Consider the following 27,984-nt stretch of genomic DNA (forward strand, 5'->3'; position numbering starts at 1 on the left):
GTCTTGTGACAGCCTGCTAGTAAAAAAGTACCTCAAAATACAAATTAAAACTGGTTGAATGAACCTGAATAATTAGGTCAGCGTTAAATGGCTTAAGAAACAAACAAAAACTATTCCCCTGAAAATGGTCAGGTACAAAGACTGCAGTCAAAACGAGTCAAAAAGCAACCAATGTCCAAAGAAAAACTCCTTCAAAAAGCCTGGAGAACTATTGCTCAAGACCACTTCATGGAAGCAAAATGTAAAGAAATGAGAGGTGGCTCAAGACTTTTGCACAGTGCTTAGCATGGTCTATTACCATATTAAATAGCGTATACTGTCATAGTGTTAGCTTCCCACCACATATCGTTTAAATAAACTATTTCCAGACATAAATCTCAGCTTTCAGTATTAATCAAGCAGTATTGATATTACCTTCACCAACAGGACATTGTGTATATGCAGCTAAGCAGTAGCCTATAGCTGGGTGGTTTCATTAGATCAGAATCAGAATCAGAATCAGAATACTTTATTGATCCCTGGGGGAAATTATTTAGATGAAATCACATCTGCTATGTTTTAGATATTGCAAATCTAAAATGCATCAAACTATTAAGATAATAAAAGAAAAAAAGAAAACCTTTAACTCATGCCAAATTTTCCTTCCAGTTAATGAGTTCAGACAATGGTTTCCATAACAACTGTATACAGCAGCTGTCAGACACCCCCTACCCATTCATCTTCTCAAAGCCCTCCCAGCCCCATCCCCATTATTCCCCCATTCCCCTCCTCTTGCTTTAATTTCTCCATGAATCAGCTGGGGTCTATGTGAGAAAGAGCACTGATGCAATAAACAGTTAAAGTGGGTTTTCATGCTTATATGTGTATGTGGGTGGTTGGCTTAGTGAGTGAAAGTTTTGTGTGTATGTGCATGTTGTTGTGTAAGAGGCTTAGAAACGTGTTTCTATGAGTATGCAATCCCCCTGCAGAGTTTATGAGTGGGAGGCCTCCACTAGCAGAGGGGTAGGCCTATCACATGGACTACGTTTGTATTATTCCTCAACCCAGCGCAATAATTTCACAACTCAGTAACATAACACCATAACCTCATCAGCAGCCTTTTGCTTGGATGATGACAGAATGTCGTTATAACACTTTCAGTTCTGTCTTAACAATCTGTTCTGGTGGACAAATGCATCTCCATAGCATAAAGCACTAAGAAATCTCTGAGTTCAACTTTTCAATAATAGGCAGTGAAATTTAATTACAAGTAGATAAATACTCTTTATTTATTCAGAAATATTCATTATTATCTGAATATTTATTATAAATAAATTATAAGGAGCATTATACTGAGGCTTTTTAATGGATTCATAAACGTCTTATATGCCAGATTTCTAGACTATTCATGTCGGTTAAGATTTTATGTCTTTATTTTAACTTTAATCAGTGTAATTTTATTCATGTGCAATTTTTTCAGGATGTCAATCCTGAAACGTTGCACAGGTAACGGCCCGATATACATTACAGCAACTTTAGCATGTGACTGGATTTACACAGAGGTGCCTACTTCACTAAATTCCCCTGTGGATTTCACAGCAAAGTAACAATTTTCCTCGCTGTCACAAGCTCAGTCACCTTTCTCACTCACTATGTGTTAATAGACCTCTCTGCATTGAATCATATCTGTTATTAACCTCTGTCTCTCTTCCACAGCATGTCTTTATCCTGTCTTCCTTCTCTCACCCCAACCGGTCGCAGCAGATGGCCCCGCCCCTCCCTGAGCCTGGTTCTGCCGGAGGTTTCTTCCTGTTAAAAGGGAGTTTTTCCTTCCCACTGTCGCCAAAGTGCTTGCTCATAGGGGGTCATATGATTGTTGGGTTTTTCTCTGTATCTATGAAGCGCCTTGAGGCGACTTTTGTTGTGATTCAGCGCTATATAAATAAAATTGAATTGAATTGAATTGAATTGATATCTGGAGCACAACAACTGAGGCTGGAGGCAGGCATTTTTGTTCCTCACAGGGGAAACTCATTACACACACTGACTTCAATAAGCCTACCTTTCAGGGAAAAAAAGGAGTTTTCTTTTTGTCTAAAAAAAATTATTTTCATGTGACATGTGACTATTTTAAGAATGGCTATTAATAAATAATAAAGCAATTCAACAATCAATTTAAGGCAAAATAAAATCCAGCAAGTTTAAAGCTTGTGTGCATGCCAATACTTTCATATGCTATCAGCATTTTACTATGGTGTTTAGACTAATTTAGCAATACTACAGTATAATATTTGGAAAGGATGATTAGAAATGACAACTTCATGCTGCAGATAATTTCTGATAATATCGAACAGTGACATTGGCCCGGTTTTCTGTCTATGCTGATGTTACTGTGATGATTCGGGATAAAGGGTTTTGGTATTAATAGAGGAAGTGAGAATTAAAGAGAGGCTTGAGTGTGTGAGTTCAATGAGGGTGTTATTTTTAGATGGATGCTCATCTCTCTCCTCTTACCACCTGGTAAGTTCCGCTGCTGGTGCTCATACCAGTGAATGTGATGGGAATGAGATTTGGTACCCAAGAATATAGACTTGTAAGTTGGCATTTCTTCTGACAGGACTTTGAGACTTTCAGCTCACAAAGCATTTCTTTCCCATCCACAGCTGCATTTCAGTGTAGTTTAGTCTTCCTTTGGGAGTTAATCTGTGAGTCAATGAGTAAGTAATGTGTAACTATTGTAGAGATCATATTGTATTGTATAATGCTTGTACTGTACAGTACTGTGCAAAAGTCTTGAGAGGCCCATTTCTCTTTATATTTTGCTTCCAAACAGCCAGACTTTCTTGTAATCTCTTAAGATGATCGTGAGCAGTAGTTTTGCCGGCTTTCTGAAAGTCTTTCAAAGTTTTTCTTTGGATTCAGTGTAGTTCTTGTTTGTGGTCGTTTTCAGAGGAATGTTTTTTGTTCGTTGTTAAGCCACTTAGCAATTATTTACTTGGATGAAAATAAATAATTGTTATATATACACAGTATGCTGAATATAAACTACTTAAACAGAGATATGCTACCAAACTGCAAATCTGCATGTAACCAGGAGACAGGACACACTTTTACGCCAGTTATCACCTTCCTTTGTTTCACAAGGCACAGTTAGAAACCTTGACTGTCACATAAGTGCCTTGATGACGCAGACATCTGTCACTTTAATTCAAGTAAATAATTGAATATACCAGAGGAAAGAAAGAGGGTAGAAGTGGGGGAAGGGTGTGACTGTGTGACAATGCAAAAGGGACTGCAAGCCCCCAAACATCTGTCATCCTATCCTGTCCCAAAGTGGTGGATTTGCCCTGCTAGACAGCATTTTGTCTGGTGATTAAACTGTGATTACAACACAGAACCTTCTCTGTCTGTCTTTTTAAACAGATATACTGTTGCAAAAGCCTGAAGTGACAGAGGCAAATGGATTGTTCAGACGTAGGAGGCCAAGATCTGTGGTTTGTGAAGCCTAGAAAACCCATGCCATAAAACCTTCAGAGCATAGCAAATCCCCACTTTTCAATCCAAGTCAATCCCTGGCTCTTCCTGCATACTTGTTATTTCACTCACTGTGGGGTGATGCAAACAACTATTCACCACTTTAGCTGTGTATCTTGGAACCATCATGCAACACTTCAGATATATATGTGCTTTCTCTTATCATCTATAAGAGATCTACTGATGCGTGGCCAAGAAGGAAAACTTCAAATAACTGGTCAGATGAGTCTGGCCTTCATGGTCTGAGCCACTAATAACATAATCAAATTGAAGTTGCCTTGAGTTCAGCCTGTTCCCAAACAGAATAAATTACCCTCAGTATATATTTTCCCTGGGACTAACACACTAACCTGCTTTCAACCCATTTCCATTTTCTCACAACAAACATCCAGAGAAATTTGCTGGGAGAAATGGACAGCACACAGATTTCTCTGTGCAATTTCTCATTTACTCCCCCGAAAGCAGTACATGAAGGCTGCCTCTATTCTCTCCAAGCACTAACTAGTCTGACTCCTGGGAGTGGAAGAATTTTGTGCATCAACTTCGGTTTGGGAAAAAGAAAACAGCTGCCAAGAAGACGTCATATGGGAACTACCAATGTAATTAATGTTTTAAACACCACAGAGCTAAGAGCTCATATGTATTTCGCTTAAAAGCCACAGAGGGAAGTGTGACTTCTAATGTATAACCAAAAGTCTAATAAGCAAACAATGTTACACATTTGAATTAGAATATTTGCTTATTTTATGGAATGTTGTTTTTAAGTGTCTGTACAGTATCTTACTGTATATGCAAATATACATCATGCTGCATAACAAAAAATATATATAAATGATGGGTAAATGATGCTTATATGCTTTTAAAATAGAAGACAATCATACGCCCTGCATGTGCAGACAGTCTAAAAAAAATTAATGATTCAATACCAGGTTAATATAATGCTGCGAGAACCTGTGTCCAATCACAATTCAGAGCGAGGCATCGAAAGCAGGACAGACTGAGGCTCCTGCCTTCTTCCAATGAGAGGAGCCCAGCTTCGTTTCCGTGCAGTTCGGCCCCTCCCTGCGATGATGTAATGTGATGAATATTGAAACAGGTTGCTCGGTGGTCGGGAGGCGCTCGAGTCAGCATCTCTTCTGCATCCCCATCATCACTACCCTTTAGCATCCGACAAAAAGAAGAAGAAGAAGAAAAAAATTCCCAGAAAAGGTAAGAGATGGATTTGAAAGTGCATAATTTCCACGTGGCGATACCTTTTTTCTTTGAGTACTCAGGCGTGTTTTAGATGAATGTGGGCAACAATAACCTGTATGAAGGGCAAATGTCTGACTGTATTCCACATTATGTTCTCAGGCAGGCCTCCAAGGTGGGATGATTTACACTTGCTGCTGCTGTTTGTTTGTAGAAGACACATCAGGCAATACATGAGCCCGTATGAGCAGTTTTTTCCCCTCAGTTTGGACTGATTTAGTATTCTTTGGTTTTTCGGCGCTAAATAGGAGACTGTGAGGCAGCCAGTCGATTCCTGGTCCATTTAAAACTGAAGCAACAAAGAGAGAAAAAAGCATGAACAATGCCAGCTGTGTAATAGCTTAAAAAGGGCGTTTTTCTTTTATTGCCTCTGACACTTTTGTCGCTCATCTTCCATTCAAGTAATGAGTCAGCGGGCATGTTGGAAACGAAGAGTAAGATGATGGCTGACAGGAAACAGCTATCTCCGGATGAGTGTGAGAGTGGTTCTTAGTGATCCATCACGAGGCTGGATCGCCCTTTGTTTCTTTCAGGGCGCTCGGGGATCAGATCAGGGGCCACTCTGAACCGGCTGTTTGTCAACTGAGCAAGTAGCGCTGCTTAATTGGCTGGCTGCTGTCTAAGGTTTCATAGCCAATGACAATAGGTTACATTAACCTCGCAATCTCTCTCTTTTTCTCTCTCGCCCACTTCCCACCCGTTGGGTGCGTGTGATGTAAATGTGGATTGTCTTATTACCCGGCCGAGCTGCAGCTGATCTCAAACACATCTCATCTAACAGGGTCTGTATGACTGACTGCTTAATCAGTGGTGCTCACAACACAACTACTGGCAGCTTTCCTCTGGCAATGGTGTAACCTAATTAGCCTTGCCTATACACGGTGATCCGTGGTGCCTCCCGGTGAATCTCTGCCAGTTCCCCCCAAATTTTATATATTTTTTCCCGCAGGCTTTACTCCAAGAGGCAAATTATTTGATCGACCTGTAGAGCGTCGTTCTTCAGCCTACATCCTCTCTATTTTTTATGTCTAAAAAGTCAATTGTCCCCCAGGTACAAGGATACTGGTAAAGGGGATGGATGTTGTTGATGATGAGCTGATCCTCTGACACCATGATGAACCCATCATCTGCCGAGTCGCCGCGGCAGCCAGACAATAGCAGCCGGAAGCAGCAGCAGCAGCGATCGTCGTCTCCGGCTGGGCTAAAAGACGCTGCTTCTAAAACTACGCAGAAGGGCAGCAACCCGTCAAAGCCCATCACATCAAAACAGGGTGGAGGAGGAGGAGGGGGAGGAAGAAGTAGCCGAGGTCATTCTCCAGTCTCCACGGGCAGGGAGCGGCAGGCCGGAAGCGCTCCTGCCACCAGAGGCGCGGCTGCTGTCCAGCCTGCTGGTGCTGAAAATCCGACGCAGAGCAGGCCCGCGGCGGCGGCGGCGGCAGACAGAGGAGCCGTCCAACCAGCAGAAGACGCTTCCTTGTCCTCCAGAGCTGATCAGAACCGCGTTGTCTCCGACCAACCCTGCGCATCCAAATCCCCCAAACTGAGGAGCAAAAATCCGAGGGGAGGGGAGGCAACTAGCAACAAAAAGAGCTCGAAAGGCACAGTGGGCTGCGGACCCGGCTTCTGGAAGGAGGGATGCTTGCAGTCCGAGCTAATACAGTTTCACTTGAATAAGAGTTTAGGAAAGAAAGGGACAAAGATGCAGGCGAAATCAGCATCTCCGCCGGGCTCTGAGCCCGAGCTGTCCCCCGAGCGCGACAGTTCGCAGGTGGCTGCGCAGCCAGACCAGAAACTACATGAAGAGCTGGAGAGACTGGAGGATGAAAACGAGGATTTGAAGGTAATGCAATTCTACGCCAGGGTTTACATTTTCTTAAATAATAGGCCATGGTTTTTCTATTCTTCTTCTTTTTTCTTTTGGCGTGTTCAACAGTCGCACTTGTTGTATTTGCACGCTTACTGCATGATCACCGCTGCTGTAGTGCTGCTGAAAACTACATATTTATGGAAGTGTCAAATTTACCGAACAGATGCTGGATTCGATTATTTCATCACGCATTTCATTTCCACGTTTTATTAGAATGAAATCGAGGAGATGCGGGCAGAGATGGATGAGATGCGAGATACCTTCTATGAAGAAGACGCATGCCAACTGCAGGACATGCGCAGAGAGCTGGAGAGAGCCAACAAGAACTGTCGGATTCTCCAGTACAGACTAAAGAAGGCTGAGAGAAAGAGGCTCAGGATCACAGAAAGTGGCCAAGTGGATGGCGAGCTGCTTAGAAGTCTGGAGCAAGACCTGAAAGTGAGTCTTTGGATGTCCCATCATCCTCATTATCATCATCTAAATTAACGATCAAAACAATGACTGGACCTCCCTCCTCTTTTTAATTTCCTATATGCTTTTTTTCTTTATTCTGTCTTGACTCCTCTCCCAGGTGGCAAAGGATGTGTCTGTGCGCTTGCACCATGAGCTGGAAAATGTGGAGGAGAAGAGGACAAAGACAGAGGAGGAGAATGAGAAGCTTAGGCAGCAGCTGATAGAGGTGGAGGTCACCAAACAGGCCCTGCAAAATGAAATGGAGAAGGCCAAAGAGGTGAGAGGCTGAAGCCAGTGTGTCTTCATTTGTTTGACTATCTGTGACAGTTACACAATGCAAATTGTTACCTGAACCAAAAGTTAGACTATAAGATGCCATTTGAATATCACTGGAGAAAATGTGAAGGTGAGGTTGAAGAACAGGGTTCAAGAGCAGATCAGGCAGTAATTCTTAATATACTTTCAGAGTTTTTCCACAGTTTTCCAATGCTCCAGATTAAAATGAGCTAAAATGTAAGTAAAATAATCCCAAAACAAAAACAGAAAAACCTGCTTTGGGTACTCTGGGTTTATAGCAATATAACAGCCAGGTTCGTTGTCAGTGCAGCAGCTCTACTACCCTGCAGTAAAATTACATATTTAGGACAAAATGTCTTTCTTATGATGTGATGTTTAAGAAATATTTATATTCACAAACCAGTTGTTTTTGGGTGTTTTTCTTCAAGGCTCTAAAATAACAACTGCACAGACAGCAGCGTGCTTTGAATTTGAATATCTTACCAGAAACATTCTGGAGGGCGAGTTTAAGCAGTCCTCTTTTTCCATTAGTGAGTGTTCAGTGTTCCATAAATCTGGATGATATCACTGCCCTCAGTAAGAAAACGCCAAGCTGCCGCTGATGGTGATGTAACCACTGTTTCCCCGCAGCTCTCACTCAAAAGAAAAGGCAGTAAGGACGGGCAGAAAGCAGACAGAAAGACTCCACAGACCCCAACAGAGGTGAGTCAGCAATTTATAAGATTATAAAGGTATAACCTTTGGCTGATATGTTTAATAAAGAGGTTATTTTTCCTGTGTAAATCTCCAAATGAAAAATAAATGTGATAGACTGGCTGGAGAGTCATATTTCATAGTGAGTAAAAGTAACATGGAGTAACATCAAACCTGGATCTTGGGTGTAAATTTTTAAGCAGGCTACCAAAGTCATGAGAACACCAGAGAAGCTATATTGCTACTGTATTGTCTCTGGTTTGTCTATGAGACTAAAATACAGAGAACTTAAAGAATGGGCAAAATACTTAAGACGTACTTTATTTATCTCAAAAGTTGGTAAGTTACTGAATGAAATAAATGTTCCATCTGTTCACAGGAAGAAAATGAAGATCTGAAATGCCAGCTAGCTTTCATCAAAGAGGAAGCCATCTTGATGAGGAAAAAGATGGCAAAGATCGACAAAGAGAAGGACCGACTTGAGCAGGAGCTCCAGAAGTATCGGTCCTTTTATGGGGATGTGGACAGCCCTCTGCCTAAAGGTGAGGCTGGAGGGCCTCCCACCACTCGTGAATCTGAGCTGAAGCTCCGTTTACGCCTTGTGGAGGAGGAAGCAAACATCTTGGGGCGAAAGATTGTGGAGCTCGAGGTGGAGAACAGAGGGCTGAAGGCTGAGCTGGATGACATGAGGGAGGACAGGTACTTGGCACTCATTCATCAGAATCCTGATGAGTCAACCGGCAGCTTAGTGGAATGACATGATAGCTGTTATGAAAAGAAAAACTGGGGACTGGGGAACATTAAATATGTAAATTCTGACAAAGATAGTTATTGAAATTATTTCAAGTTTGAATATGCAGAAGCTGGAAGAGTAAAAGCACCCGACGTCCTCATTAACACTGCTCGTCTGCTCTTTACCCCCTAGTCTGGCAGCAGCTGGAGTGGATGGCTCTAGCAGTGGAGGTCAACAGAGCAGAGAGCAGGGTGAGGCTCTCTCAGAGCTCAGGCAGCAGCTTCAGCTGGTGGAAGACGAGGCCGAACTTCTCCGCAGGAATCTAGCAGATGTGGAAGAAGAGAACAAAAAGGTAAAAAATATATATATACAGTGGGGCAAAAAAGTATTTAGTCAGCCACCGATTGTGCAAGTTCCACCACCTAAAATGATGACAGAGGTCAGTAATTTGCACCAGAGGTACACTTCAACTGTGAGAGACAGAATGTGAAAGAAAAATCCATGAATCCACATGGTAGGATTTGTAAAGAATTTATTCGTAAATCAGGGTGGAAAATAAGTATTTGGTCAATAACAAAAATACAACTCAATACTTTGTAACATAACCTTTGTTGGCAATAACAGAGGTCAAACGTTTACTATAGGTCTTTACCAGGTTTGCACACACAGTAGCTGGTATTTTGGCCCATTCCTCCATGCAGATCTTCTCGAGAGCAGTGATGTTTTAGGGCTGTCGCCGAGCAACACGGACTTTCAACTCCCGCCACAGATTTTCTATGGGGTTGAGGTCTGGAGACTGGCTAGGCCACTCCAGGACTTTCAAATGCTTCTTACGGAGCCACCCCTTTGTTGCCCGGGCGGTGTGTTTTGGATCATTGTCATGTTGGAAGACCCAGCCTCGTTTCATCTTCAAAGTTCTCACTGATGGAAGGAGGTTTTGGCTCAAAATCTCACGATACATGGCCCCATTCATTCTGTCCTTAACACGGATCAGTCGTCCTGTCCCCTTGGCAGAAAAACAGCCCCATAGCATGATGTTTCCACCCCCATGCTTCACAGTAGGTATGGTGTTCTTGGGATGCAACTCAGTATTCTGCTTCCTCCAAACACGACGAGTTGAGTTTATACCAAAAAGTTCTACTTTGGTTTCATCTGACCACATGACATTCTCCCAATCCTCTGCTGTATCATCCATGTGCTCTCTGGCAAACTTCAGACGGGCCTGGACATGCGCTGGCTTCAGCAGCGGAACACGTCTGGCACTGCGGGATTTGATTCCCTGCCGTTGTAGTGTGTTACTGATGGTGACCTTTGTTACTTTGGTCCCAGCTCTCTGCAGGTCATTCACCAGGTCCCCCCGTGTGGTTCTGGGATCTTTGCTCACCGTTCTCATGATCATTTTGACCCCACGGGATGAGATCTTGCGTGGAGCCCCAGATCGAGGGAGATTATCAGTGGTCTTGTATGTCTTCCATTTTCTGATGATTGCTCCCACAGTTGATTTTTTCACACCAAGCTGCTTGCCTATTGTAGATTCACTCTTCCCAGTCTGGTGCAGGTCTACAATACTTTTCCTGGTGTCCTTCGAAAGCTCTTTGGTCTTGGCCATGGCGGAGTTTGGAGTCTGACTGTTTGAGGCTGTGGACGGGTGTCTTTTATACAGATGATGAGTTCAAACAGGTGCCATTCATACAGGTAACGAGTGGGGGACAGAAAAGCTTCTTACAGAAGACGTTACAGGTCTGTGAGAGCCAGAGATTTTCCTTGTTTGAGGTGACCAAATACTTATTTTCCACCCTGATTTACGAATAAATTCTTTACTAATCCTACCATGTGGATTCATGGATTTTTTTTTCACATTCTGTCTCTCACAGTTGAAGTGTACCTCTGGTGCAAATTACTGACCTCTGTCATCATTTTAAGTGGGGGAACTTGCACAATCGGTGGCTGACTAAATACTTTTTTGCCCCACTGTGTATATATATCTTGTAAAAAAAAAATCTACAAAAAAATTGAAACATTTCTGCAACATCAAAAACAAACAAACATTTTTTTGCAGTAACTGCGAAAAATGTAAATATTAAAAAAATAAAAATGCTGACAGCTTTCTAGCACCAATTTTCAGGAAAATTGCAACAAACTAGATCTAGTACTTGACATTTTTAATTTTAGCAACATAAGATGGCAAGTGTTTCCTTGTTTTTCTTTTGGGTAAATGACTCTGATTGATGCTAAACACACATCAGGATAACACTGAGTTTCCTCTTCAGGTGACAAGTGAGCTCAATAAACTTAAATACAAGGCTGGGTCCCACGAACCTGGATCAAGACACGGAGGAGGTTTGTATGTTTTTTAATATTCTAAATGCCTGTCATTGATGTTGTAGCAGGAGTCAAGCAACTGCACTGCAAGTAAAGAGGCATCTCTTCTTTTTAAGCTTATTAAATGTGAACCAGGTGAAAAAAAATGTGAAAAAAAAAAACCCTCCAGGAGCTGCACATTCAACCCTAATTTGAACTAATGCTCCATTTTCCATTGTTGCATTATTTCAACCACAGGAGGAGCTGACCCTGCTAAAGTGGAGGCTCTCCAGGAGGAACTGAAAGCAGCGCGTCTGCAGATCAACGAACTGAGTGGCAAAGTTATGCAGCTCCAGTACGAGAACCGCGTGTTGCTCTCCAACATGCAGCGCTACGACCTGGCCTCTCACCTGGGCATCCGTGGCAGCCCTCGCGACAGCGATGCAGAGAGTGACGGAGGGCGGGACGATGACACACCTTCAGCCTCGGCTTCCTCCCCTCGCCTCCTCCCGCCACATCGCAAACGCGAGGGCCCAATTGGAGGAGAGAGTGACTCAGACGAGGTGAGAAACATCCGCTGCCTCACCCCGACGCGCTCTCTTTACTCACCTGTAGATAGTCGTTTTTTATCCAGAAGCCTGAAGGACCGGCAGCAGATGATAGACATCCGCATCGAGGCGGAGAGGCTGGGTCGGACCATTGACAGGCTCATCACTGACACCAGCACTATCATTTCTGAGGCCCGAGTATATGTCACCAATGGGGAGCTGTTTGCTAGGTTGGATGAGGATGAGGAAGGTGGCAGGTAATTGTTACATGAAAAAACTATCACAGTTTTGTGTGATCACTACACTGTCGTAGTCTCCTCCAAATTTACCTGATTTTGAAAGTCCAAACTTGTTCTTCCTCAGGATCAGAGAGCACGAGCTGCTGTATCGTATCAACGCACAGATGAAAGCCTTCAGGAAAGAGCTGCAGAGCTTCATAGACCGCCTGGATGTCCCCAAGCAGGACGACAAACAGGCAGAGGAGCCACTTTCTGTAAGCTGATAAAAACAAGAGTGACTGTCACATTTCCCCCCCACACTTTTCTTCTTCTAATGCTCATCATTCTTCTCTTCACTCCCATTTTTCCTTCAACTGCCATCGCTCCAGATGTTTCAGCCCATCATTTTGCTGATCCTCATTCTTGTTCTGTTTTCCTCACTGTCTTATGCCACCATTTTTAAACTGGTATTTCTTTTCACCCTGTTCTTTGTACTGTAGAGCACACTTTCTGTATCACATTATGTTTATTTTTTATTGCTTCTTTTTTTTAAAACATATTCATTTATTTCACTTTTTGTTATGTTGAACACATTACATAAGGTCACACAAGGTACAGTTTTTTTCATTTTCCAAGTATGACCCACTCATCTGTTCAGCTGCTTTCAACATTCCCTGGAGACCACACACCTAGAAGCGACAGTGGAGTTTTAGGTGAGTATGTCATTCAATTTTTCCTACTGTGAAAACCTGTGATAGAATTCCCTTCACAGGTCAATCTAGGTTTAAGATGATTCTTTGAATCAGAAAGAAAAGCTGTCTGAAAATACCTGTGAGGGGAAAAGTTTGTGCCTTATTTATGTGACTACAGGAATAAACACATCTTTTATGAATACTCTGTCAAGTCTGTGAAAATGCACATAGGCCTACACACACTCAAGCACCCTCCCACAATAACACTGACACTCATACTGTAGGACTACATCTCCTGCAAGTTCTTCTTAGGCAGCTGTGCTGAGTCACCACCAAATGTCAGCCTAATGTACAACAGATCATCCACACAGTCACGGGAAGCATAACAGGAGCACTGTCATTTTACCTGCATTAGTGTTGCACTGAGAATCTTACAAAATGCCTCTGGGTGAGTCTGCAAAAGCATACCGTTGGTGAATCTGTTTATCCAGCGGACCTGACCACCAGGACGGGGGCGGAACCGGTCTACTGCTTTCATCCCACCGGTGGGATGTTTTACGTCACATATTAGGGCCAGCTGTGGAGGGAGAGAGGAGGAGAGACGTTGAGGGAAAGGGAGAGAGAGAAAAGGGGGATTTTATTCCAGTTAATGAAAGCATAAATTCAGCGGTAGCCTCTCGCTCTCCGATCTTTTTTAACTGAACCGCCGCATTCCAGTTACTTCAGCCAATTTTGCTGGCTGAAATGAAATGTGTATGTTTGGGGGATGAGGACATTCACTGCAACACTCGGGATTATCAGAGGAAAAACAGGTAAGAGCGCAGTGTTTGGTTAAGCTGCACGTGCTTCGTATTTTTGCGCGTGAACATAGCATACTAACACAAACGCTATGTAGTGCATGTAAATGTAAGCCGCTACTGTTATTTCGCCTGCTAATTACAACGTTAATAATAAAAGCAGCACGAGTTAGCCCACGTTTTACAGGCCTGAAGTTACAGACAAGGCTAGAGTCACAGTGGTGGCTCTGAGGATGAATACAAACACACCCTTCGTCGCTTTCCTCGTGATAGTCACCCCCTCTCATGCTAAGACAGCGGATGAGAAATGGCTAAGAGAGAAGAGATGGCAGGCTTTGTTTACTGGGGAGGTAAGTTTCTTTTGCAGGAGTTTGAGATACCGTGTGTTAGTATTACGCTAACAACAAAAAAAGTTTCAAAAAAAAGAAAGAAAGAAAAAATGTGCGCCGTTTCCAAAGAGTAAAGATTAGCTGTTTTTAGCTAACAGTGAGGTGATTTGTTGCCATGGGTACAACACAAGGTGGCACCTCTTGCGACGTAATTAGAGGAGCCCGGTGTAGATTAGAGCATCTCTTTTACTCCTTAATACCCCTGCAGGCGCCGTTCAGCTATTTGGCTTTAAGGGTATAAACTCATGGTTACAGGGGGTAAAAATACTCCGCAGCTCTTACATCAGTGCACTCCACGATATATTTTTGGGAGCTTCTCCCATTCGCCTCAGAGTGGTTACTGGGTGTCTTGTCATTGCTTGCTCTGGATTGTCGCCTACAACGTCTCTGTGTGTGGGGCAGAGACGCGGCACGGAGCTGAGCGTCCCGGGATGTATTTTTTTATTTTTTTAAACATGTGAAATTAAAAACAGCGCAGGTTTAGGACACAGCAGAAAACCTGCAATTTATTTAAAAGAGAGAGCGAGAGAAAATACCGTAGGGATTTGCTGCAGAATGAGGGCTTAACTTCACCCCAGTGAAGATATGGAAGGGACTCGAGCGTCCTGCGTGAGCGCTGCTGTGACTGCTCACCCGAGCGCTGCTGTTTGGCCGACGTGGGATTTGATCGGCTTTGGATAACTTTTTCTGCCACTGGTCACCACTTGAAAAGCAGCTGGAGTTTACGAGAAAGCATGCCGAACTATTTGAAAAATGTTTCCTACGTATCCCATACGGAGAATCGATGGATCTACTTAAAGATTTGCTTTGTGATAGTACTCTAACAATCGATCCAGTCAGGTTATTGTTTTAATGTGTTCTTTTAATGCACTTAAGAAATGTGGAGCGCTTTTGTGAACGGCGCGGGGCTGCACAGTGGGGGCGGTGCTGGCGGGGGATACGTCCCTTCTCAGGGATGGGAGTTTGTCCCGTGCTCCAGGATGGAGAAGACAGACAGAGGCAAGGGAAAAAATCGCAACCCGTTGAGGAGGATCTCTTCCCCACCCACGGTCTTCAGTCAGATCTACGACACGCAGCTCGGTGCTTCCCCCGCAGGTGTAGAGGGTGAAGCGGGGTCCCAGCTTGAGATTCACAGGGGGCAAATGTGGCCAGGTCCAGAACCCCAGCAGCAGCAGCAGCAGCGGGAAGCCCAGCATACACGGCTAAAAAAGAAATTTGAGGATCTAAAAAAGCGACACATACATGACAAAGAAGAATGGATGCGCCAGAAGGAGTCATTGTTGAGAGAAGTGGCTGACATACAAGTAATTGAGAACATTACCACTCGTCTGTCAGCTATACTAAAATATAAATATTTTGTCAGTAGCACACAACTATAAATTGGTGTATTTTAATGTTTAATGTTCTTAGATTATTCTTTGGAGTGAAATTGAACGTTTAATCTTTTGTTTGTGTAACCAGCTGTCTATTATCAAACATCCGTCCTCTTCTGAGTTCTTCTGTGATTGTAAAGGAAAAAAATTGGTTTCCTGCAGGGAGGGGAGAACAGGAGGATTCTGTTGGACCTGAAGACGGTTTTAGAAGAAGTGCAGGTGGAGGTGAAGAGAGAAGAAGAGAAGAGAACAGAGCTTCAGTTGCAGTATACCAGAGACAGATGTGCATGGGAGCTGGAGAAAGCTGAACTTAAATGCAGGATTGCACAGGTAAGTGAGGGATGATGGTGACTTTATTTTTAATATATATGTACACACACAGACACATCTTATTTTAATAATTGCATATTTTCTTGTGTTTGCGCATGGCTGGCATTCATTGTGGTGTAAATTGGACTTGCTGCCAATATGGCAGGTTGATAAGTCACAGTGGCTTCTGTCCAACTCAAGCCTCAGCTCCGACAAAAGATTTGCATGGAGGAGACAAACTTAGTTTTCCCACCGAGCCAGAAACCAACACCAAACTTGGCTTTCAACTGCTGGCTCTGGGAAAATGAAACATTAGCCTGTTTTGGCAATGGATAGCTATTGTTAAACGTGGTGAAAAAGGACAGAAACTACTTGAAGTTAAGTTTGCATACCAGTGCCATGCTGTGTTGGGCACTGTATGGATCACTTGAATGACCATTCACAGCTATTCTTCAAAGCAGTGTGGCTTTAGGGATTTAGCATTTTTTTCTGGTTATATTAGAAAATGGATTTATTTGGCTGCTTTAATGCCTAAATCTTATGAGACTTGTTCTTCCTTTGTAGATCAAAAGAAAGGATACTCTGTTAATATTAAGACTTAACTGCACGCTGACTGCTTTGCATGTCTCTTTGCTCGTTGGAGCTGTAGTTTCTCTGTGATGTTGTGATGGCAGCAGCTTTATCTGCTAGATGAGCCCCATATCATTCCTATCACAGACTTTAAACTGATTGATCTCCTTCTGAGTGAAGTCATGAATCTCCTAAATTCTATAACATGGTGATAGAAATTAAGGGGTTGCTGCAATGATACTGCTGAGAAGTAATAACACTAGAATTAAACTAAGTTCCAGGGATTTGTCAGATCACACACATTGGTTTAACTATCATAATGCAGCTTTTCTGTATGTGAGTAGAGAGCAGACTGTGACTTCTCAGCTCTTCTCTTTGTCCCCCAGGGCCTTTTCACAGTGTGGTTGAAAAATAGCCAAATAAAAACGGACATTTACTGTTCTGCTTTGTGTCCGTAAAGCTCAGTGAACCAGTGTGAGAAAGACAATTCAGTTTCTGCAGAGCATACCATGATACCAGAGAAACACACACTGATGTTTTCACCAAGATGCTGTAAATGTACTGTATTAGAGACTGTTACCTGCCACCTGAGAGCTTTTTTTTTTTTTTGGCACAGGTGTCTGTCAGTGTCTGTCCTTGGTATATGTTTGCAAAGGCCTCATAGTAGTTTGTGCCATAGTGTTTTGTGTTTGTGTCAAATGAGAGTATTTAGAATGTTGCCTCTCATGCACACTCACAGTTTTCTGTATGGATTGCACAAACAGACAAAAGTGAAATGTGACATGCTGAGTAAGATTTACTCCATTGTAGTTGTTTGTCTTGATGCCACATCCTGCCACAGTTTAGGTTTTTGGGCACAAAAGCATAAACTGTTTACCAAGAGTAAAAATAAGGCCGCTCTTAAAGATCCAAATCCAAACTATTTACAGCAGAGAACTCTACTAACTGACTTGCAGACTTGTAATTACCTTGCATATCAAATAGGGGTGGGGGTCTATTGTTTGTTTCACTCTTTTCAATTCTGTGTGAACTACTGAACTAAACAAATGTTCGTTGTCTGTGAAACACCTCATAAAGGTTGACAAGAATGAATGCAAATCAATGAGTGGAAGTCAGCCGCATGAACTGGGTGCAGCTTCATTTCACTTTGAAGTGATATGTGAACAATTTCAGCATGGGTGACAAACTCCTCTGTCATTTTCAACATGTTGGTTTCACTGTGCCAGAAGCAGAAGTATCAGTTTTTTTAGTGAGACAAAGCAAACACATGGTGTACTATGATGGCCAGAAATCGCTAGGGCGCTTTGAATGTGACCTTTGATCACGTTGATGACAATCTATAATAGTAATGAAATGAAGAATATTTATACATGTCACTCTGTGCATGTATGTTTTAAAAACTGCCGTTAAATGCATTCGACTGAGTCATAAAGTTAAAGTGGTATCAACTGAGCTCTTTAGTACAGTATCCTGCTAGCTGAACAGCTAGATGCTGTTTATTTATTAGTGCAGTTTAAGGAGACCTTTTGAAAGCAGTATCAGACTTTAATTTATTCTCTTTTGGTCGTTTTGTAGGTGGTGAATCATAAAGAAGCTGCGAGATTTAGCCATATGAGTCGTTTTTTTAAAGTTTGGCTTCACTGATATGTGTTGTAGATTAATTGCTGTACCAGAGATTATGGGCTTCAAGCCAAAGTGAGTCAAATAAAAGGCTGCAGTATTTTATCAGCAGTTGTATGTTTGTGCTCATATATTCATATATTAAAGGCACATCATTTTCTTTGGTGGGCTTTTGTATTTTGTAACTGCTATATGTTGTTTCCAGATACCAAAGAAGCATCCAGGGTCCCAGGCAGAGGTCTTAGCCCCGATATTTCCAGGCATATTTCCCTGCATGCCACTGATTTATGAATGCTGCTGGCAGCTAGGAGACATCTCATTCTGCTTTAGCAGCCAACGCTCCCTTCTCCCTTTACCCCAGCTCCCCGCCTCCCCTTGGAATGTAACATTGTACAAGCTGTGTGTTCGCTATTTATAGTGGGTCACCCTGGTGACACAGTTACCTTTATATACCCTGTGTGCCATACAGTGACTATCAGGGTGGCCAAGAGTAGTTGGAGGTTGTGTATCAAAACTGAATTTAAGGATGTGAATGAGTATGTTTCCTTGTGCTGGAAGAAATGCTGGTAATCTGCGTCTCTGTTTACATGTTCCTGCAGTATTTCCTTTATAAGACAGTTTGACTTCCTTTGTCAATCATTGAAAACTTTGCTTGGCTCTTTATTGTGACTCCAAGCATGTTATTTCTTTATTTTCACAACTTGTTTACATGTAGATGTTTAAATAGAGTGTGGACAGCACCCATCATCATCCATCTCTAATTGTGGAGAATTTTGAAAAGAGCTACAGGCAGATTGTGTTGACTTGTTTTCCTACTCCATAATTTGTTGATCCCAGGCCACAGGCAAAAATAACACCATGACCGAGGTTTTTGGTTTGTGTCTGCGGATGGACACTGAAATAACGCATTTGTGCAAGCTTATGCATTATCTCCCTCTTTCGAACAAACACTACATACAAACTCACACACGCACATGCACACACACCCAGGCACACTAATATACTGTATGCACAGGCGTTGTCCTGGGCTCTTTCCAGCACCAAAGCCTTTTTTTTTCTTTTTTTTTTACTAGCAACAAAAATGCACATTTGCCACGGAATGCACAGATCTGTGTACTGAAACACCCCCCTGTCCTTAGTTCTGTAAAAAAACACATTCTCTACATCAGATGGGTTTTCCCCAAAACTGCTATATTAAACTGAGGCCACCAGTGCTCTAGTGTTTGTTATTTTCAGGCTAAGTCAGTTTTCTCTTTCTATCCTTTTCTCTTACAGTTCATAGTTTTGTGAGATTTCTTTTCATACTCAGTAATTCGATAACATACTTTCAGTGTCCATGTTTGGCTGTTCAACAGGGAAAATCCCAGGGGAAATGCCCATCCTATCTTATTTAAAAAGGACCTTTATTTAATTAAAACAGAAAATTCAAATTGAATCCAATAAGATTGGCATATTAGTAATGTTTTCAATGCTATTTGCATTGAAAGGAATCATGGTTGTATTCTTATTTGTGTTAAAAAACCATCTTAACACAAATAACTGGATTACCAGACTGTCATTTGACTGAGGTCACATCTGCAGACATATTTTCCTGTGTGTGAAAATGCCATATCCTGCACTGTATCCTGTGCTTGTTAAGTACCATAGAAAAGAAAGTTGAACCCTGAACCTATGAACCTGTGTGTGGGTTCTTACAGGATATTTTCAGTATTCAGTTTTTTTGTCTTTCTCTCTCTTCCTACTTGTGAACCCACTCACACTTATCCCCATGGTGTATTATTCCCCCACTTCCTCCACCTTCTCTTCCTGCCCCTCCTTCATTCTCTTAATTCCACATTTAACATTTTCTCCTACTCCTGCCTTCATGTCTTGTCATCTGGCTTTCATCCTCTGGTTCTCCAATTGCAATTTATCCTTTATCACGACTGTTTTCTACAATGTCTCTCCCACTCTTTTTCTTTCTATCTCCCTTCTAACTTTTTTTCTCCTCCTCTGCAAACTGTGCACTCCCTGTCTGGTTCTTTCAGTTGGAGGGTAGAGAGGCTGCTGGATTGGTACGTGGAGGGGTCCAGTCAGCAGCAGGACCTTGCTCTTCAGCTTCACGGTGCACTCGAGAACAGCACGGTGAGACATTGACGACCTGCAGGGAGAGGGAAGAGCAGCAGAGGATCCTGGCAGATACATATTCTACGGCTATGGACCTGCGCAGCCGCGTAGAGCACAGCGAGAGGGACTGGTTGAGAGAGAAAGCTGAGCTGCTGGAAAGGTTTGACGTGGAGAGAAGGGAGTGGGAGAGCCAGCTGAAGGATATGCAGAAGAAAATAGAAGAGGTAAGATGCTCTTAGTGTGAAGGTATGTCTACATTTCATTAGATTTGTGGTTAAAGGTGAAAGTTGTCTTTACAGTCACAGTCAGGGAAATTTTGTTTTGCAGCACGTTTATATAACAGTAAACACAACAACAACAAAAGCTTATCACAGAAAAAGTGAAACATCCCACCAAGTATGCAAAAATTACAAACGTTGTATAGTAGTTGTTGAGTAGTAGTTAACTTAGCCACTTTTAATTGTCCATCCATAACAGGAAATTATATGATGTATGGCTTCATATAGCTGCTACAGTGTGTAACACTTCCCTCCTTCACATCCTGTTCACCATCAACTGTGTGAAAACATCCTCCCCGATCATTACAACGGAGTTTGAGGAAAGAAAGGCATTGGAAGAATTAGAGCGCTCTGTTAGTCCTCTGGACTCTGAGACAGGCGAGAGGCAGTGATTAGGACTGTCAGTGACCTGGTGTGCTGCAGTAATGAACTCCTCCATATGTAAACATCTATGTTAGACAAGTCTGCAGCAGTCAGAAAAATTACTGGTTTCTTATTTATATTTGGATAATAGAATGTGCTGATATGGTGCAATTGGTCCCACCTTGGTGTGAAGTTATTCACACTTTTCTAAAGTGCAAATTGACTAATTGAACACAAGTTTAGGAAATCCTTGATCTTTAATGTTTAGAAGTATACCTGTTTATGTGAGAACAGCAGAAAAGGTCATTGGTGCCTTACTTCTAACACTATTGGACATCTACAACAAGCACTGCATCTGCAGAAGTCTGGGCATTGCAAATGATCCCACTCATCTTTTGTGCAGTCTGTTTTCACTTATGCAGTCAGGGAAAAAGGTACAGGACCATTCGCTCAAGGGTCACGCTCCTGTTAAACAGTTTTTGCCCCTACATCAATCAGGCTGCTGAATTGAAACAATAGACTAGACATTACTAGCTGTTTACCATCCTGCTATTTTGCACTATACACATTTTTATTTTTGTTTAAATGTTGTTTTGTTTTTATGTAGTTTCATAAAGTTGAGAAATTAAACAAGTGGATTGAAATCTGACATGCCCAGAAAAGCAGATTAGTGTTTTATACCCAAGTAGTTGGACAGAGCAAAAGCACTGGAACAATTTGCTATGAAAAGAACATGTGGCTCTAATTTGCCCCCTTGAGACCAGAAAATTAGAGAGGAAAACAACAGAGGAATAAAGAAGGCTAAAGCGCAGTAGTCCCATCTAGACATTGCATGATGGGAAGGGAGCCTAGTCGGCATGAATTGCTTACTATTTTAAGATTTCCATGGTAGGAGGCCAAAGGTTATCCACTGTTATTTAAGAGAAGTCTTTGAATGTTATTTTCTTTAGTCTGCCGTGGTCTAAAAATGTTCATTAGCTATCTTGCCTGACTTCTCATCATTTAACGTGAAGTTATCATTATGCATAAGCAGTGGATCCAGAATTTTACTGTATAATCATATGGTGCCATTTATAGGCTTCGCACTGCTTGAGCCTTTCATGAACTGTTTTATCTGTTATATTTAATCTCATCCAAAGGTTGAGGTTGGAGTATGCTGTAGCACACTAGTCTGTTAAAAGATGCATTCTTGTCACTAAATTAATAATATCACTGGATAAAAAAAATGTTATTACAGATATTATTTTTCAAAAATATTTTCATTCCAAATGATATATTTGCCTAGATTAATAACAATATTGCATTTCCTTCACTATTAGAAACCTGAAAGTCTGTCAACATAGCTGTGTAAATTCTGACCTCTATTTCCTCTTCCCATCTCTAGCTGTACTGTGAGGTGAGAACCAAGCGAGCAGGCCCTGGACTGGACAGTGGCAGACCGGATGTTCACAGTGATGCTGTGCATAGACTCAGCATCCGCTCCACCAGCACAGGGTCGAGTCTTCTCAGCGATAACTCCCACTCGGAGCCACTCAGCAGCAGCAGTCAGTCAGAACCAAACAGACATCCATCTTTACCTGGACTTTATCACAACAGAAGCATCAGTGTTGATGGTGGTTGCGGTAACAAAAACAGTCACCACTCCACCTGCTTCCAGAAAGACAGTCTGTGTGATTTTATTGTTGGTAATGAGTTCGCTCGGAGCCAGTATTCACAACCTAAGCTTGTGGATGTATTGAAATCTGCAGGGACTTGGCAGCAAAGCTCAGTCAGTGATAATAAGGAAGATGTGGATACAGCAGAGCTTGATGCTGATTATCACGGAGCCCCAGAATGTGGAGTTAAAAAGGAAAATGTTTGTAAAGGCAATGAGGAAAGAGGCCTGAGCGACGGCAGTGACAAGAAGACAAATACGATTGCTCTTAATGCTGTGAGGGTTTTATGTATTTTTTAATTTGCTATTAACTCTAACACTAGATATATTACATTATATTTATCACTGGTGGTGTTAAACAGTATACCCTTACTCTGCCCTGTACTTGTATTTTAGTCATCACTTGGTGACCTTTTGCAGATAATCCTCTTTATGTGACATACCACCAGCTCTAGGTTTTAGTGATAAAATACTCTGGCATTACACAATATTCATCTTGTCTCATTGTCTTTCTTTCTGCAACGTTTGTCTGTTTCAGGCTCTCAAAGAGATTGCCCGTGTAAGTGAGGAGCTTTGTAGTTACCAGGATGAGATCAGAAAGAAGAACGGAGATAAGAGGTAGATCCCTGTTTTTATGTTAACTCTCTGGCACCAGCATAGGAGTAGGATAATCTGTGTCTGCTGAAGCTCACCATGTACATAGTGTCAATGCCATGTGTGTTTTATTTCAAAGTGTAAATACATGACATTTCTCTTCAAACTTCAGATGTAAATTGTCTAGATTGATTTTGTAGAAAGATACTGGACTCAGTTTACACTTTGTTTGCTTTCAGGAATCGATCTGAATCTCTGTGCCCATCTCAGGAAAGTGACATACTCTTTGGCCATAACGAAACGCGCCTAGATGTGGATGAAGCTCCTTGTGACCTCAGCCAGATCTACGATGATCTCCTGGCCTTGGAGAGGGAAAATTGGATCACTTTGTCTCCAGGTAACACCTGGCAAGTAAAAAAAGGGCTGAGTGAATCCTGGACAACAAATAACACCGATCCAGATGGCTACACAAACACACAGACAAGCCATGGAGTGCACTCTGAAATGGATACAGCAGCCCCACCCATCCCTCCTCGGACCTCCTCCTGGAATCTGAGCACTCCCACCCATCCAGACACAGAACTGCACATCCCAGAATCTCCAATATCAACTGTGAAGAAGTGCCATAGTCCCTGCGCTTTAGTGGACAGAAAGTGTAGCAGCCCATCCATTGTCAGGAAGTTTGGGGCTATGCTACAAGAAAATGAAGGAAAAGTTTTTGTAGATGGTGTGGTAGCATCGTGCTCGGTGCCTGCTAACTCTAACTGTAATATGGCCTGTTGCCATAACCGCTGGTCCTGTGATACAAGCAAGTTCACTAACAGTAAGTTGTCCACATATGGATCTGTGCAGAAAAGCTTCTCTGAATCCAACATACGGACTGCCAGGAAAGATCTGTGTTCAGATTACTGTCCAGGTGTTGGAAATTTAAAAGGTGCTGAGGCACAAACACCTCCAACTGTCAGAGAATTACCTGTAGAGTTGCTCCTGTCCTCACCTGTCAGCCCCAACCTTCAGGGATCCAGAAGAAACATAATGCTGGAACAAAAAACAGCTGAGTTCAACCGAACTTTATTTCAGGCAGAGATGGGCCGTGGGGTCGATGGAGAAGACAGTCTTAATGCAACGAATACCAGCTCAGTGGGTTTCCAACCGGTCCATACAGAATCTGATGTTTTACCTTCCAAAGAGACTAAGTTTGAGCCACATTTTACTGATGCAACCTCTAGCATCATGGGTGTGCATCCTGAAGCAACTGTCTCAGAGTCTGCAATACAGAACCCTGAGGTCCAACCAAGATCAGTAAGATGCACCACTAAACCAGAGGAGGCTATTATAAAGCAAGAGCCTCTTTCTGTATTTTCAACTGTTCCACCACAGGCTGTTCTTAGGGAAGCATCAGTACCCTCTCATAATCCTGCACACCATTGTGAGGTCAAGCACAAAGTTCGAACAGCAAGCAGTCCTTCGAAGAAAACACAACACAGAGGAGCAACAGAGGGTCTTTTTTCTGAACCGGTCTTGCCTGCAAGTACTCAGCCAGCTCAGCCTGTGGATGATTCCAGCTCTAAGAAAGAGAATCCCCATGGAGCAAAGGCTCAGTCAGTCAGAGCTGCTGTTTCACTCCAGCAGCTGTCTGCTGAGAACAAACAAAGACAGACGGCACAGCCAAGACATGTTTCAGGGTCTTCCTGCCAGTCTGACTCCTCCAGGCCTGGGCTTCGAATAATGAATGACCATCCGTGGAAACCCCTCACTCTTGCTGCATACCCGAGGCCTGAGGGATCCAGGTCCAACTATGGAGCAGTTGAAAGAATTCTAAAAAATTATGAAAGTGCAGCTCGGGCACAACTGAACCAACAGAACGAGATGCATTCTAACTCTAACCCATTCTTCAGTGCTGCACATGAGAAGAACGCCACAGAACTGGACATGCTGAATGTGAACCCTCTGCCTTTACCTCTTACTTTGAGACACACACAGAGTGCCCCAGTCATGCACCCCAGTCATGCACAGCTAAGCAGCCACAGTGCCAGTGGTGTGAAAGAGATACAGCTTGTAGTGCAGGTGGGTGGAGCTTGACAGAATTATGCACACTTGTATTAATGGAAATGCTTTTTTCATTCAGCAGATCTTCACAATGAAGATGTTAATATAAAGAGAGTTCACTTGAAGAAAGTCTGCAACTATGTATTTAAGTTTGAACAAAATCTATTTAAGTAACACTATATTTTTGGGGCCAGTTGGATGGACCAGGAAGTTGTACATTTTGTTCTGTTCCATTATGAAACACTAGGCAATTACCCTTGACTGAGGACAGCTCCAGTGGGAATGTTGTTTATTTCTGGTATGTGCTAAGAGACAGAGGCAGGCCAAAGCCTCCATTATAATCTGGGCATCTGGGCCATTCCATTGCTTAAAGGCTCTTAACAAAAGGAACTGGCAGTGTGGTATATAAAGTTTAAAAAAGGGAGGTCTGCTCACCCTCACTGGCTTGTCTTTCATCTTTCAATGGTTCTATAGTGGAAGTGTTTTTCTGGCCTTTGTGTTGAAATTACAGAAGTATCTGCAAGAAACCAGCTGACTAAATGCCCTTGGCAGATTGCAGAGTGGAGTGAGCTGAAGTGATTATGCTTCTTTCAAGTCATGCAAATGTTTAAGAAATTGTGCAAGTAATTATCAGCCAGTTTTATTTGACCTCGTGAAAAGAACGTAATTGGAGGCACAACTGAGGAGCACTACCCAAGATCATTCTGAAGTGCTTTTAAATCGGTTCAACTGCAGCATATGTAAGATATTCAGTTTCACTTTCCCCTCGACCACCATGTGTGACTTTTTCCACATAAAAATGCTTTATTTTAGTGTTCCTGTTTGAAATGTGCCTGTTGTTTTCCCTAGGGTCAAGAAGACAACTAATGGAACACATGACAGAATGTAAAGTATCTAAGTGTGTGAATTTGATTGAAGACAGGACGGTGTGATGATCCTAAATGTTAATTCATTTTTTTCCTCTCAGGAAAATGAAGAGCCTTCCTCCACCCACAAGAGCTTTTCAAGACCTGCCCGCCCAGCCAACCGTCGTCTCCCCTCGCGATGGGCCAGCCGCTCCCCCACTTCGTCCTCCTCCACCTCGTCCTCTCCCTCTACCACTCCTGTTGTGCCTCCATCCATTCCCCTTCAGAAGCTCTCCTCTTCTTTTACATACTCACATGCCTTTCACATTGAGACTATCATCATTTGATCTTCACTGTGTGACCGAACCAACCAGAAGCCTTGAATAATAACCTCTGAATTTTGAACCTTTGCTTTTTACTGTTGTATATAAAAATCCGGACTGCCTCTTAGCTACTCCAGACTAAGAAGTGCTTTAGTTGTGAGTTCATCAGCGAACTCTTAGAATGTATGGTATCCAGTGGAGCCTAATTGACCAAGAAAGGTAAGAAAGTGTCTGAAGCAGCTTCAGTAATTCAGCAGTACGCTTTGATTAATCTGCTAGGAATCATACCTTACATCCGACGTTGAATACATCACCTTCCAAGGAATAACACAGCCGGCGTGTCATTTATTTATATTAACCATCTGAAAGGATAATCTCTGCTCAGGTCTGGATTCTAGCTTTGACTAGTGTAGCCTTGCTAATCCATCAACAACAGACACTTCACTTCTCACTCTGATATATAAACTGTATTTACACATTGAAAGTGATGTTGATTCATGATAAAGTGGTTAAACTAAGTAAAATCCAAAAGAATGTGTTTACAATGTACTTTATTTTGTATTTTGTGTGCATCGTGTTTATGTGCTTTTTTTTAGCACAAAGTGTGATATTACATATACAACATGTAGCATCATGTTGACTTCAGAGATAAAGATGGTGGATTTTCTTTTAGCATTACTTTCTCCCAAACAAAAGTGTCAGTTTTCTGCCTTCTTGATCACTATCTTCAGTACATGCCTGGATTGTACCTTGCCTGTGACTAAAACACATTGCTTGTGGTTTTAATTTTTCTTTACTAAGCAAAAAGAACATTTACTTGATATCAACAGGTTAAATGTGAGGTTTTTTTTATAACTTGGTACCAAAGGCTGATTTATTCAACATTTCCTCTTTTTTTTTTTTTTTTTAATTAAATGCATTGTTTGTAATTACATTTCTTTTGTCCATCCACTTCTGATGTTTTCTAGAGTTTCTGTCAAAACTAATTCTTGAGCTCCTGCTTAATTGCATAACATGGCTAACAATGCATATGAAAGACGTAGAACAGCCTCTCTACTTTTCCTAATTCTGAATGGTCACATATCAGGACATTACTCAGCTGAGTAGTACAGTATTTTTGAGTCAAAGTGGTAAATCATGAAAGTGATGCCTTTGCTGTTCATTTTGTGTAATAAACATAAGGATTTTGCTTCTCTTTTCACATGACATGTCAAGAGTGTCTTTGTAATATACCTGTAATATATCTAGGATATGCTATATGTGCTTTTGTCATGCTCTGTTTGTTAGCGACGTTTCTCAAAATTGTTGACAGCTTAAATCGTGTTGTGAAAGCAACAGACCAACATAATACAATATGAGAGGCGTGTTATTATACAGTAGAATAGAAAAAATAATAAATTGACTAGTCCCATAAACAAACCCTTTTATTTGACCTATTTAATATGATAAATATGTATAAGCACGGTGGTTAGCACTGTTGCCGCACAGCAAGAAGGTCCTGAGTTCAATTCAACCATCAGGCCGGGGTCTTTCTGTGTGGAGTTTGCATGTTCTCCCCGTGTTTGCGTGGGTTTTCCCCGGGTACTCCGGTTTCCTCCCACAGTCCAAAGACATGCAGCTTGTGGGGGATAGGTTAATTGGTTAATCAAAATTGCCCATAGGTGTGAATGTGCGAGTGAATGTGAATGCCAATGGTTGTCTGTCCCTGTGTGTTGGCCCTGCGACAGACTGGCAACCTGTCCAAGGTGTACCCTGCCTCTCGCCCTATGACAGCTGGGATAGGCTTCAGCGCCCCCCGCAACCCTGAAAAGGATGAGCGGAAGCGAATGGGTGGAAATATGTATAAGCAATGACTTATAACAACAGTTGCCTTGTGGCACTATATGTTGCAAATTAAAGACTCCACAATATTAGAGAGAAAAACCCAACAATCACAAAATCCCCTGTGAGTAAACTCATGATGATGGCGGGGAGGAACAACCCCCTTTTAACAGGGGGTTGTTCTTCATCCTCCCCTGAGTCTGACACAACCAGAGGCAGTAAAGGGTGGGCATTTGTGACTGGCAGGTGGTGAGGGTAAGAAGAAGAGAAAAAAGAAGATCATAGGTAGATAAGGTCAAAACACAAACTACAGGAGAGGGCAGACAT

General features: G+C 42.3%; 2 protein-coding genes and 1 long non-coding RNA gene across 7 annotated transcripts; 2 read left to right on the top strand and 1 right to left on the bottom strand.

Moving 5' to 3' along the window:
- Positions 1-4,238: 4,238 nt before the first annotated feature.
- Positions 4,239-12,768, top strand: mtcl3 (MTCL family member 3). Of its 3 annotated transcripts, XM_080307822.1 has the most exons (12): positions 4,239-4,722; positions 5,816-6,511; positions 6,542-6,604; positions 6,845-7,069; positions 7,203-7,361; positions 8,012-8,083; positions 8,454-8,773; positions 9,000-9,159; positions 11,078-11,147; positions 11,367-11,913; positions 12,020-12,149; positions 12,264-12,768. In XM_080307822.1, the coding sequence occupies exons 2-12, from the start codon at positions 5,876-5,878 to the stop codon at positions 12,372-12,374; spliced, it is 2,493 nt and encodes an 830-aa protein (XP_080163948.1). In that variant the 5' UTR covers positions 4,239-4,722; positions 5,816-5,875; the 3' UTR covers positions 12,375-12,768. The 3 variants fall into 3 exon arrangements, 2 of the variants coding, with proteins under 2 accessions (XP_080163948.1, XP_026039286.1); XR_013912053.1 differs by lacking the exon at positions 12,264-12,768 and having other exon boundaries at positions 5,816-6,604; positions 11,367-11,671; positions 11,743-11,913; XM_026183501.2 differs by having other exon boundaries at positions 5,816-6,604.
- Positions 8,380-13,745, bottom strand: LOC145431759 (uncharacterized). The gene is made up of 5 exons (XR_013912054.1): positions 13,613-13,745; positions 13,035-13,143; positions 11,986-12,154; positions 11,718-11,882; positions 8,380-9,129 (listed from the first exon to the last, which is right to left on the bottom strand). It is a non-coding gene; the product is annotated as an uncharacterized LOC145431759 (long non-coding RNA).
- Positions 13,393-27,037, top strand: mtcl3a (MTCL family member 3a). 3 transcript variants are annotated; one of them, XM_080307821.1, is made up of 8 exons: positions 13,682-15,056; positions 15,288-15,455; positions 19,652-19,954; positions 21,756-22,301; positions 22,564-22,643; positions 22,859-24,686; positions 25,518-25,553; positions 25,636-27,037. In XM_080307821.1, the coding sequence occupies exons 1-7, from the start codon at positions 14,631-14,633 to the stop codon at positions 25,533-25,535; spliced, it is 3,369 nt and encodes a 1,122-aa protein (XP_080163947.1). In that variant the 5' UTR covers positions 13,682-14,630; the 3' UTR covers positions 25,536-25,553; positions 25,636-27,037. The 3 variants fall into 3 exon arrangements, with proteins under 3 accessions (XP_026039285.2, XP_080163947.1, XP_026039282.2); XM_026183500.2 differs by lacking the exon at positions 25,518-25,553 and having other exon boundaries at positions 13,393-13,713; XM_026183497.2 differs by lacking the exon at positions 25,518-25,553 and having other exon boundaries at positions 13,686-15,056.
- The last annotated feature ends 947 nt before the right edge of the window (positions 27,038-27,984 follow it).

This window comes from Astatotilapia calliptera, chromosome 11 (genome assembly GCF_964374335.1).
Source record: "Astatotilapia calliptera chromosome 11, fAstCal68.1, whole genome shotgun sequence".
NCBI lineage: Eukaryota > Metazoa > Chordata > Actinopteri > Cichliformes > Cichlidae > Astatotilapia > Astatotilapia calliptera.

Excerpts from the sequence above, each read along its gene's own strand:
- mtcl3 (XM_026183501.2), top strand. The coding sequence starts at position 5,876 with ATGATGAACCCATCATCTGCCGAGTCGCCGCGGCAGCCAGACAATAGC. Across the intron at positions 6,605-6,844 it reads ATGAAAACGAGGATTTGAAG|AATGAAATCGAGGAGATGCG; the intron begins GTAATGCAATTC and ends ACGTTTTATTAG. Across the intron at positions 11,148-11,366 it reads TGGATCAAGACACGGAGGAG|GAGGAGCTGACCCTGCTAAA; the intron begins GTTTGTATGTTT and ends TTTCAACCACAG.
- mtcl3a (XM_026183497.2), top strand. The coding sequence starts at position 14,631 with ATGTGGAGCGCTTTTGTGAACGGCGCGGGGCTGCACAGTGGGGGCGGT. Across the intron at positions 19,955-21,755 it reads TGCAGAAGAAAATAGAAGAG|CTGTACTGTGAGGTGAGAAC; the intron begins GTAAGATGCTCT and ends TCCCATCTCTAG. Across the intron at positions 22,302-22,563 it reads ATACGATTGCTCTTAATGCT|GCTCTCAAAGAGATTGCCCG; the intron begins GTGAGGGTTTTA and ends TGTCTGTTTCAG.